The 12,007-nt window shown below is 47.3% G+C and overlaps 1 protein-coding gene across 2 annotated transcripts in view; it reads left to right on the top strand.

Moving 5' to 3' along the window:
* LOC136590146 (piwi-like protein 1) overlaps positions 1–9,959 on the top strand; it is a 34,736-nt gene extending 24,777 nt beyond the window's left edge. For both annotated transcript variants that reach the window (XM_066588351.1, XM_066588350.1), the window contains exons 14-21: positions 718–790; positions 872–1,072; positions 1,895–1,998; positions 2,413–2,483; positions 3,718–3,871; positions 5,364–5,489; positions 8,471–8,618; positions 8,704–9,959. In XM_066588351.1, the coding sequence (XP_066444448.1) occupies positions 718–790; positions 872–1,072; positions 1,895–1,998; positions 2,413–2,483; positions 3,718–3,871; positions 5,364–5,489; positions 8,471–8,618; positions 8,704–8,820 (994 nt within the window). In that variant the 3' untranslated portion in view covers positions 8,821–9,959. The remainder of the gene's footprint in view (positions 1–717; positions 791–871; positions 1,073–1,894; positions 1,999–2,412; positions 2,484–3,717; positions 3,872–5,363; positions 5,490–8,470; positions 8,619–8,703) is intronic.
* The last annotated feature ends 2,048 nt before the right edge of the window (positions 9,960–12,007 follow it).

Here is a 12,007-nt window from a genome sequence, read left to right as displayed (position 1 = left end):
GACTTGGAAGAAGAGGAACCGTCCAGCTTGTTATCAGTTCTCAGTCCTGCATCTCTGATATGGGGTTGCATTAGTGCCTATGGCACGGGCAGCTTACACATCATGGTGGGCAGTATATAGAGGTTGTAGAACAGCATGTGCTCCATCCAGACAACGGCTCTTTCAGGGAAGGTCTTGTATATGTCACAAAGACTATGCTAAACCACATACTGCATCCATCACAACAGCATGGCTGCACAGAAGAGGAGTCCGGGGGGGAACCAGCCGCCTGCAGCCCAGACCTTCCACCAATAGAAAACATTTGGCGCATTATGTAATGAGAAATCCGAAAATGACGACCCAGACCTGTAGAGCAGCTGGAATCCTCCATCCAACCAGAAAGGGACAACATTCCTCTTCAAAAAGTCCAGCAAATGGTTCCCTCACTCCCCTGGAGAGACAAAGGCAAACACAGTCCAGCCCCAACTCCTGCCAGATGTCTCTGCCATCAATTTCTAAATGAGTTAATTTTCTTACATAAAATGGACCAATGTTCTCTCCCCCCCCCCCGCCCTCCGCCTCTGATGTGTTCTACCTTCTACTGTGAATAAAATATGGTTAGATGAGCGTTCCAGATCATTGCTTTCTTTTTTTCCTTAAGTTGTTTACATTTTGTACAACATCCCAACTTTTATGGAATTGGGGTTGTATTTGCCTGTTGGATTTTTATTTTTGCAGGGTTGAGATTGAGGACACGGTCGGTGGATATTTACAAGCCTTCCAGCAGAACATTACAGACCGCACAGAAATGGTGTGTAGATACGGGACTAGCCGGGGACAAGAAGAGCTGACCTGTCCTCTATTGTACGCTTTCACCCTGATCTCTCTCCAGGTTGTCTGCATCCTGTCCAGCAATAATAAGATGAAGTATGACTCCATCAAGAAGTTCCTGTGTTTGGATTCGCCTGTCCCCAGTCAGTGCGTCATCGCCAGGACCTTGAGCAAACCCCAGACGCTGATGTCCATCTGCACTAAAATTGCCTTACAGATGAACTGTAAATTAGGAGGAGAGCTGTGGAGCGTGGAGATACCGGTACCTGCGCTGCTGCCTATATAGTATTGTCTATAAACTTGTATGCAACTAATCTGTACGGTTGGTTGGTTCACAGTCGGCCCATAAGGTTCACCTTCTTGATGCTCTTATTTAGTAGTGACCCAATATATACACATCTTAGCCTAATACGGTGTGGTTTGTTATCAAACATAGAACTACATGCTGTCTCACGCTCACTCATCACCATGGCATCTACAGGGTACAGTTGCCTGGCCCAAAACTCCTATGAAAGCGGTCTAAAAGAAAGCCTTTACTGCTCATAACCAATCACAGCGCAGCTTTCGTTTATTACACTATATGTAATCACATATAATGATCACAGCACCACTTTCATTTTACCCCAGCGGTATAGCACTGAAGATATAAATGTTTGTCTAAAGGTGCATTTACATGCACAGATGATCGCTTAAAATTCGTCAGAAACTGACAGTTCTGAATGATCATTTGCCTTAGCTACTAATGGAATAAATTAGTCCTTTAGTGCTTGTACTTGGAGACCAGTGGGTGGTCTGTTCTCTAAATACATCGCTATTGTTCTCCAGCGGGATAGCAGCTGTTAACAGATGTTGAAGACTGTTATCAGCGCTGCCCGCAGAGAGTCTGCGGTCCAGCTTATCTTATAGTCCCGAGGGACGAGAATTTCAAGCGGACCTGAACCTGGAGATGGCCGAAAAGTGCGCGATGGGCGCACATTTACACACGATTGTCGCTCAAAAGATGGCTTTTGAGCTATCGGAATCGTGTGTAAAAGGGCCTTAAGTCTGAAGCTTGTGGAAGTGGCACTTATTTCTTTTCTTCCAGCTGGACAAGATGATGATCATCGGCATTGATTGCTATCACGACACCCTGCAAGGGAAGAGATCAATCGCTGGCTTCGTTGCCAGCATGAATAAAGGCATGACGCGGTACGTTATCTACCAAGTTCACTTGTTTCCTTCATTCTTGCCCATACAACAATTTTTCCCTCTTAGTAGAAGCTCTACCCTCTGACTAAGGCGAGGAAGCACACAAGCGGTTTTCCAACCACCTTTTTGCATCTGTCATGCAGAAGTCCGCCCAGACCTGACCATGGGTTTCTTGACCCAACTCTTAGCATCAGAAGAATGTCCAATGATGCTTGCAGTTCGAGTCAGGAGACCCACGATCAGGCCGGGGCACACTTTCATATTACCGATGTGAAACGGTAGCCAAAATAAGCTAGTGTGCTCCTGGCATGGTGGAGATCTAGAGCGGACAACACACGGCCCCCGTTGTGGCATATAGGCAAGACTTATGCAGACATTTCAGTAAGTGATCTGACTTTTGTATTTCTATTGTAGTTGGTTTTCTCGGTGTGTTGTGCAGGACCAGAAACAAGAGATTGTTGATGGACTTAAAGTCTGTATGCAAGGTAAAGGAGAGAGACCGTTTACTATTAAAAAAAAAAATTAAAAAAAAATTATTTTTTTTTGCTGAGTATTATAGCAATGGATGACATGTTCTTGATTTTATTTTCTTTTGGGAGGGGGAAGAATTCATGGGGCAAGTTTCAATCAGTTAGAACAGATTGTTGTTCCCATAGAGAAGATAAACTTTGTGAGTCTTAAATTAGTGGAGATGGAAAAACAGAAGGAAACAAGCAGTCCGTCCAGTGATGTCTAAGGCCTCGTGTCCACGGGCAGAATACGGCCCGCGCAGATACTTGATGCGGATTTCCGCAGCGGTTGCACTGCGGATAATCTTTAAATTGTATGCATTTATTTGGGCTTGCAGGAAAAAAACAAATCCAACCTCCCAGCCTTTTCCCCATCTTCCTAATTGAATTTAACCTTCAAATCCACAGTGCATCCACAAATGTAGTTGCTGATGCACTGAGATTCTCCCGCATCCATAGAAATCAATGGGGCCCGTCCGCGCTAAAAAAAAGCTTGCTGCGTTTTTTTCCCCCCATGCATGAAATCAGCTAATTGAAATAAATCACAGCGGATGGCCAATGATTCCCTTTGGAAAAATTGATCTGCAGATTTTACGCAAGGATTTGCTAAATGAATTATGCCGTGGACATGAGGCCTAAAGGCATATTAAACAATCGCCAGTCTCTTTGATCAGCGCTAGTCATATGGCTCATATTGAGACTAAAAGCCCTTTTGTATGGGACGACTTGCCGGGTGCAGATGCCTGACAGGTCGTCCCAGCGATAATGGTTTCTGTGTAAAAGCACAGGAACGATTATCGCTGAGTGAATGGAGGCGGAGCGGACCGGGATCATTCCGCCTGCCTGCCTCTATCCACAGTAAAACAGGCAGTCGTTAATACGAGAATGGCTGTCTGTTGACATGGGCTGATCCGTGTCTCAGTTTTCAGCATACAGAACCTGGACGGCGAACAAGAAGTAAACACATTCTCTTTCGTCGTTCAGTTGGGGCAGCGTTTACACTGAATGCTAATCATTCAGATTCTCTCTGGATGCAGAAATCTGAATTGTTGCCCGGCCCTAACTCAAACTATTATTCTGATGACCCAAAATACCTCGGCCCTGAGTCTGTCGTCTTCGGTCGGTGCTGCACTATTATTGCTTTTACTTCACTACTGCATTGTGATGTTTTCCAGTTCTATTTCCTTATAAGCCGTGCTTTCCTCCACAGCCGCGCTGCACACCTGGTATAAGTGTAACGGCACGCTGCCCAACCGCATCATCATCTACAGAGACGGTGTGGGCGATGGGCAGCTCAAAACCCTGGTGAACTACGAGGTCTCACAGTTCATGGACTGCATCAAGTCTGCTGGGAAAGACTACAAGTAGGGACCTGACAGTTATTCTCTAAGCCAGGGGTCCCCAACCGCCGGTCCGCGGACCGGGGCCGGGCCGTTAGGTGTTTACTGCCGGTCCGCGGCACCGCCGGGAACTTTTGTTCTAAAAGGAACAATCCCATGGCCCCTTCAGCAGCGCCTCACACTAACCTGCTATAGTGTGAGCGCAGAGCGCTGCTGAAGGGGCGCATATATTGTATTTCAACCGCACTTCAGTAGCGGTGAGCGATTCCAGCAACCTCATTGGTTGTTGGGTACACACCCCCACACCTCAAACTGGGGGGTGTGTACCCAACAACGAATGAGGTTGCTGAAATCGCTCTCCGCTACTGAAGTGCGGCTGAAATACAAGGGTCCTTACTGGTGTGGAAGCAGCGCGCCGCAACCAATCACAAGGCGCCTTCTTGAAGTGCTGAGGACTGTAGCACCAAACAGAGCGTCCCACAAGTAGGAGGAAGAGCCGCCTCTGTGCAAGCAGCAGCAGCCTCCGCGCCTGTACACCTCTTAGGACCTAGGTCAGTTTTCAAGGTAATCCTGCCGGGGAGGAGGGGGAGGTTGGGGGAGTAAATTATATGCTGCCCTATGTGTGCGCTGGGGGGGAGGGGGAGTAAGTCATATGCTGCCCTATGTGTGCGCTGGGGGGGGGGGGGGTAGTAAATTATATGCTGCCCTATGTGTGTGCTGGGGGGGGGAGATAAATTATATGCTGCCCTATGTGTGTGCTGGGGGGGGGAGATAAATTATATGCTGCCCTATGTGTGTGCTGGCGGGGGGGAGATAAATTATATGCTGCCCTGTGTGTGCGCTGGGGGAGTGAGTTATATGCTGTCCTATGTGTGTGCTGGGGGGGAGTGAGTTATATGCTGTCCTCTGTGTGTGCTGGGGGGGGGAGGGGGAGATAAATTATATGCTGCCCTATGTGTGTGCTGCCCGGCGGGGGGGGGGGGGGGGGAGTAAATTATATACTGCCCTATGTGTGTTTCGGGGGGGGGGTGGAGATAAATTATATGCTGCCCTATGTGTGTGCTGCCTGGCGGGGGGGGAGGAATATATTATACTGCCCTATGTGTGTACTGTTAGGACGTTAAATATGCACTAAACTCCAACCCCTTCATAACCCCGCCCCATATAACCAAAGCCCCACCCATGTCCCGCCCAACCCTGCCGGGCCTTGTAAAAATGGTCTTGCTTGAAGCCGGTCCCTGGTGCCAAAAAGGTTGGGGACCACTGCTCTAAGCTACAGTATTTAACCCCTTGGGGTATGTTGGCATCCAACTATAGTTTTGTGGTGGTCACTTGTGTTTACAAATGCGTATGGGCATTAAGTTATATCGCTCCCTCTAGCTCCGGTTTAGGGGGCATCTGTTAGATGGCCAAGTATAACGAGAACCATTCTGGTCACACTTCTCCTTTTAAGTTGGTCGATATAAAATCATTTTACTGTGAGAAGAGAGTTTAATATTTGGTATTATTTTTCCAGCCCCAGACTAACAGTTGTCGTGGTGAAGAAAAGAATAAACGCCAGATTCTTTGCTGTGGTTGGCGGTCGTCTCCAGAATCCGCCACCAGGAACCATAGTTGACACTGAAGTCACCAGACCTGAATGGTACGTAGGATGTACACACAGTGGTTAGAGAGGAGACTGCTGGGAGTGGTAGTTTATTCATGAGACCCCTGACTCCTAACATCCTATCCCTTCCTGCTACATATGGCTGCTTTCTCCAGGAACATTGTAACTCTTGTGCAGGAATTATCAGGTATTCAAGTGAATGGGATTAAGCTGCAATGCCAAACACAACCATGAAAGGAGGGGCGCTGTTTCTGCGGAGCAGAGGTCGTCCGTCTGTGTGTCGTCGTCGCCCACCCCCCTTCCTCTAATCCACCACCTCGAATCCCTTCCTGCTCTGTAGACTTGCAGCACTGGAGGATGGTAGCGAACGCAAAGCACCATATATGTTTGCTGGGATAGGATTAGGTTCAGTAGCGGCACCATCTGCACTGGTTCTGACTTGCAACTTACAGCTTGACACTGGATCAGAACAAACGCCAGTCCTGGCAGTGTAACCCCTTGGGTGCTGTGGGGAATAGCAACCAGAGCATCTATGACCTCGTTGTACCTGACCATCTGGGTTTGCTGCAGATTTTAACTTTGAGGATGCTCTGGGGCCAATCCACATGCGGATTTGTAGATACAAATTCCAGATCAAGAATTGATGCTATTAAAACTCAGTGGGATAGTAAAATTATGTGGCTTTGGGGGCAAAATCTGTGTGAAAATTGCCTGTGAATGGAGTCTAAGCAGTAAGAGGCAGAGGACATCCTCTGTCATCCCACTGGTGTCCCTATAATGTTACAGGGGTACGTTCAGAGCTCTCGTCTAGAGGCCAGACGCTCCAAGGGTAAACTTGGAGTCTCATTCGGACTCCAACTTGGATGAGTATCAGGCCTCTAAGCTCTCCTCTGTAATCGTCTTATAGTGGCGGTAAATGAGACCCTTTGGGTTAAAGATCAGCCTCCAAGTTCATTTGTTGAAATCTTTTAGGCACCCGAAACATTCCTCAAAAATCTTCCCATTCGCATACGAGGTTAGAAGAGGTTTTAGCCAGGAAATGGAACATACCTGACAAATGCTTTAGCGAGCCTAAGCACTTGGGTGTCATGTTTTCCTTTCGAGAGCATTTGGTGAAGTGGTTCTCTCCACCAGTAGTGGATCCCCCCCATGTCCCGTCTGCCCAGTCATACTATCTTGCCTATGGCTGATGTGTGCTTTTAAGGACCTACGGGATAAAAAGCTAGAATCCTTTCTCTGAGGCTGTGGGTTCAGCACTTCAGTCTGTTTGCCTCAACTTGGGTCAGTAGAGCCACTATTGATTGCGCTAAGCAACTCCTTGAGCTGCTGATGCCGCTTCTAAGCTGTCAGAAACGCGCCTTCCCTTTGTCTGCTTGCGTGTCTTTTAGGTGCCTGTCTCGATAAGGTTATTTCAGAGTCTTCGTTTTGTTCCTTTCGTCACTCCTCGCAGGGCCAAAATCATAATCCCTCTATTAAACTATGACCTTTCTGGCACCGCCGACTCCAATCCTCCAAGTCCCCTTCCATTAAATCATTGACTTGCCTTGTTCAAGAAAACCTGGCATGCTCACGTCACGTCTCTGAAATCTGGGTTCGGGGAATCATCTCCTCAGATTACACCATAAAATTTTCAGCTCCTCCTCCAGATCGCTTCTTCTTTACTTCCACAATTCCAGCCACTTTCACAGGCCACCGCTTTAGATCCGTCTCACAGGGAGTAATAGTTCCTGTTCCTCCCTCAAAACGCTTCAAAGGCTTTTACGCCAACCTGTTCGTGGTGCCTAAGAAGGTTGGCAATGTCAGACCTGTTTGGGACCTGAAGAAGTTTGACTGCTTTCTCAAGGTCCGTCACTTTCACATGGTGTTGTCTGTCTTCCATAGACATCAAGGACACTTATCTTCATGTTCCCATATGTCGAAAAGCATCAACGATTCCTCTGCTTTGCTATCTGCTCAATCATTGCCAGTCTACGGCTCTCCCCTTTGGGTTGGCCATAGCCCGTCAGGTTTTCACAAAGTTTCTGACATCTGGCGCTGGATGTGCTGCAGGTTCACCTCTGAGGCGTTGTGTAACAACCTGGACTGTCTTTTTTTTTTTTGTCCTGTGAGGTAGCTGTTTTAGTAGCGATCAATTCCATCCGCAGAGTTTCTGAGCTAGCAGCCTTGTTGGCCAAAGCTCTGTCCACGGTCTTCCATCACGACAGGGTGGTCCTACGTCCCGTGCCCTCCTCATTACCTTCCACATGAATGAAGACCTTGTTTTGCTTTCCTTCTATCCCTCTGCCACGCACCCGAGAGAATCTGCTCTTCATAAGTTAGACTTGGTTCGTACCTTGAAGATATACCTCTCCCAAATGTTGTCTTTCAGATGCTCTCTTTGTGATTCTATATTGCCTGAGATATGGCCTAACATCTTCCAAACCAGTAATCACGCTGGGTCAGGTCTGCAATGACGTGTGGCCTATCATACCAAGGGCAGGGAGCCTTCCTTCCATATTACTGTGCACACAGGCGGTGGGCGCCTCTTGGGCAATACACAGCGGTGCCTGGGCTTTGCACATCTTCTCTAAATTCTTTCGGATACATGCCTTCGCGTCAGCTGACGCCTCTGTCGAAGAGTCTTGCAGGCGGCCGTAAACTGACCATATGTACTTGAATTAACTCATCCCACCCTTGAGGGCCTGCTCTGGAACATCCTATGGTCCCAGGTTGTGTCCCCCAATGCAAAGAACAAGAAAATCAGTTTTTTTGCTTGCCGTAAAATCTTTCTCACCTTGGCCCCTGGGGACCCAGCACCCACCGTTGTTATATGTTTACCTGTTTACCATACGTGTCATAAGTAGCTATTATCATGATGCTGATGTTGGAGAGTCTGCTTCCGGTAATGACGCGGCCTCCGCTGGGAGCAAAGAATCCAGAATCCTGCAGTGTTGGGTGGATCTTTCGGTCTGTAAGCTCACTGTGATTTATGCCCTTATCACCCATTAGTGCTCCCTTGTCTTCTGTCTCCCCTTCAGGTACGACTTCTTCATTATCAGCCAGTCTGTGAGGCAGGGAACCGTCTCCCCGACACATTACAACGTGGTGTACGACAGCGGAGGACTGAAGCCCGACCACATGCAGCGCCTTACCTACAAGCTGTGCCACCAGTACTATAACTGGCCCGTAAGTTACTGCTGCGGCGTCGCTGCCGATGATACTTCTGCAGCTCAACCCGGTTTATAATGTGTTTTTTTTCTCTTTTTTTCAGGGAGTCATCAGGGTTCCCGCTCCATGCCAGTATGCCCATAAACTCGCCTTCCTGGTTGGGCAGAGCATCCATCGAGAACCACACAATTCCCTGTCCAGCCTCCTCTACTATCTGTAGCTTCCGTGGAGCGCAGGGGACTTGCTACAGAGACTGTGGTGATTGTTCCAAATGTAACACTGTGCCCGTTGGCGCTCTGGAAAATGTTTGTTTGATTTTTGAAGGTTTTTGAGAAAATTTGCAAAAAGTAAATTTTTTGTTTTCCGTCTATAAAATGTAAGCCGTGACCAATCAGACGCTGTGGACGAGATTTGGTACGCTTAATAAAATAAGTTTCCTGCTATTATAGCATGCAACCCCACAGTAGGAGTCAACCAGATGTCTGCATTAGACCTGGCATGACTTTGCCAATAGGTGAATCTTCTGTTACGATGTATTTGCTGCACGGAGATGGTGAACGCCCAAATACATGGCTGGCAGAGGGGGACAAATCAGATTGTAATCCGTCTTCCAGCACTGCAGCCCCCTGCGATGGCTCAGACTGTGGAATGTAGATTCACTTTCATCTGTTTATTGCGTTTAGATTTGAAATCTCTTGGTGTGCGCCAAACATAAAGCTCCACTGTATGATGGGGGCAGATGTCATCCATAGGGCCCTATGCAAATAGCAAGAAAATATATGATGTACATCTGTCTGGAAGATTGGCACCTGAGGTCTACGGACCTGCGCAGGGTACCTCCTGGCACATAGAATAATAATCTTTATATAGCACCAACTTATTCTGCAGCGCATAGCCTCAAAGGGGTTGTGCCAAGCGGAACAACCACTTTGGGAATGCGGGCTATAGGGCAAACAGTTGATCGCCTCTAATCCTGCTCCTGGCAAGCTGTAAATGTACCCAGGAAAAGCTGCAGCCTGCCTGCCACAACCTCCGCAGGTGAAATGTGGTATTACAAGACAACTATTCATATGAATGGCCGTCCTTGGAACAGGGCGGCAGCTCTCAGTTCAGAGACCTAGAGGGGGGACCCCGCTCTATGATGATATGCTTCACCGGGCATAAAAACGGGATGCCATCTCGGCACAACCCCATTACAGCAGCTCTGTGTATGTGCTGCACATTTGGAGTTCTTTAGGTTGTATTTAATGTTTATTGAATTTGTAAAAACTTTTGTGTTTAAACTGCTTTTTTTTTTTTTTCCTTTTGCAATTTTTGTTTACCTTTCTCCTCGGTAAATAAACTTTGTGTGACCGTTCATTTATTGTGACGTCTGTCTGCTGCCGGCACGCGGATACCGTAGTGATGGCAGCTGATATGTAAGGGGGTTCTATAACTCTATAGTCATTAAATAGGCAATGATTCAACAACCATGAATTATTGTGCTTGCTCTGGTTGCCATGGTAACAGCCAGCGGACCTCGCTGTGTAGGTTTCCTGTGTGATCTCCACTCATGAGACTAGAATAGTGGACGTTACAGGAGTTTCCTCTAAGGATTCGTGATCAACTTACTAGACCGCAAATTAATAAACCTGCGGGCGCCTGACCTCACTTCAGCTGCACTTATTTGTACGGATTTGGTATGAACATCTTCATGTTACCGCTAAAACCTCCAGCGTTTCCCTCCTGCTCCCACTAGTAGGTGATGGTGAGCCACAGCAACTTTTTTTTTAAAGAATTTTGCAGTCTCTCATTGTAACTGCTGTTTCTCCAGAAGACTTTTCAATATTCAGCCTTCCTACGAGGCCCGGTCATCGGTGCTAGACTAGCCGCGGCCTGGCCTCCACTGCTAACTGCATGGGGCTTCTCAGGTAACGGTGTGGAGAGTAGACCGCCAATGGTGTGATTGAGGAAAACATCCAGCAAATGGATCCTGTGGCCGGAAACAACTAGTCACCAAAGGGGTCAGAAGAGGATGTCAGGAATTACATCACCTAATGGAATCTATGCCACAACAAAAGAGCTCCAATAAAGTGACCAGTACCCAGTGGAGGATATAAAGTCTACACACCCCTGTGAACGTTTGTCATGTTAAACCTGACAAAATGAACAACTTCAGTGTGACCCGTTATCTGTGGAAAAAGAACAAAATATATACCGTAGTAATGTGGTCACTGCGGTCTGGGGGTCTTCTGGTGATGGCAGTGTTGGCTTTGCACCAAACATCCCTTCTGGACTTCTGGCCAACAAGTTCCCCCTCGGTCTCCTCAGACAGAACACGTCCCCCACAGACTGCTGGCGGACGGGATGGAGGATTTTTGGTAAAACATAGCCAGGCTTGGATGTTCTTCTCTGTTAGAAAAGTCTTCCGTCTTGCCCCACCCCTCCCCCACAGCCCGGACATATGAAGAACATGGGAGATGTTGTCACATGACTACACAACCAGAACTTCCCAGAAACTCCTGCAGCTCCTTTAATGTTGTTGTCGGCCTCTTGAAGCCTTCTAGAAAGTTTTCTTCTGGTCTTTTCATCAATCTTTGAGGGACGTCCAGTTCTTGGTGATGTCATTGCTGGGCCAAATGTAATCCCCTGTGCCCCATGGTACATGTAATGTCTTGGAGATGTTTTGCTCCCCTTCTCCTGACTGATCCCTTCCCACAATCAGATCCCTTTGATGTTCTGTAAGATCTTTACCGACCAACTAAGAAAATGTCAGAAAAATCCCCCTAGAAGAGCCGAACTTTATATGGGGGACCCAGAATCCCTGTAAATACTGGCAGCGGAGTGCAGACTGCTATCTATCAGGAGGTCACATGTGATTGGCTAATTCTAAACCCAATCACATCCCCAATATAGGAGGGCGTGAACACTGATGTGCATTATTTTAGCTTTGTTTTTCAGTGGCATTGTACTGATAACGGGTCACATTGAAGGTGGAAATAAATCCAAAATAATTCCTTTTGGTCAGATTTTTAAACCTAACACAAAATATGGCCTTTTAGCAGGGGTGTGGACGCTTTATATTTAATCAGCTTATACTACTAAAATCAACGCTTTTACTACTTGGCCTGATTGTAAGATGGAATAAGCGCCTTCCTTTTTTGGGTGGGGGCCCAGTTCATTAGCTGCATTCCGCCCCCATCTATCGGTTAGTTTGAGCTTACAGATATCTCCATACACACCATCAATGATACTGTAGCGAGTACCAGGGATTGGGGTTCTTGGTCACATGGCCATACTCTAGTACACAGTAATGGATAGGGGACAAGAAAAAAACTCCTGGAAGAGAGGATGTGGTTGGGTGAAACAGTTGGGAGTCCCACCCCATCCCACCAAAGGTTCTCTATATCATGTTGGTGTCAACCCAG

This window comes from Eleutherodactylus coqui, chromosome 1 (assembly GCF_035609145.1).
Source record: "Eleutherodactylus coqui strain aEleCoq1 chromosome 1, aEleCoq1.hap1, whole genome shotgun sequence".
In the NCBI taxonomy this organism is placed as follows: domain Eukaryota; kingdom Metazoa; phylum Chordata; class Amphibia; order Anura; family Eleutherodactylidae; genus Eleutherodactylus; species Eleutherodactylus coqui.
The sequence above is the reverse complement of the archived record's forward strand: the minus strand, read 5'-3'. Positions and strand labels throughout refer to the sequence as shown.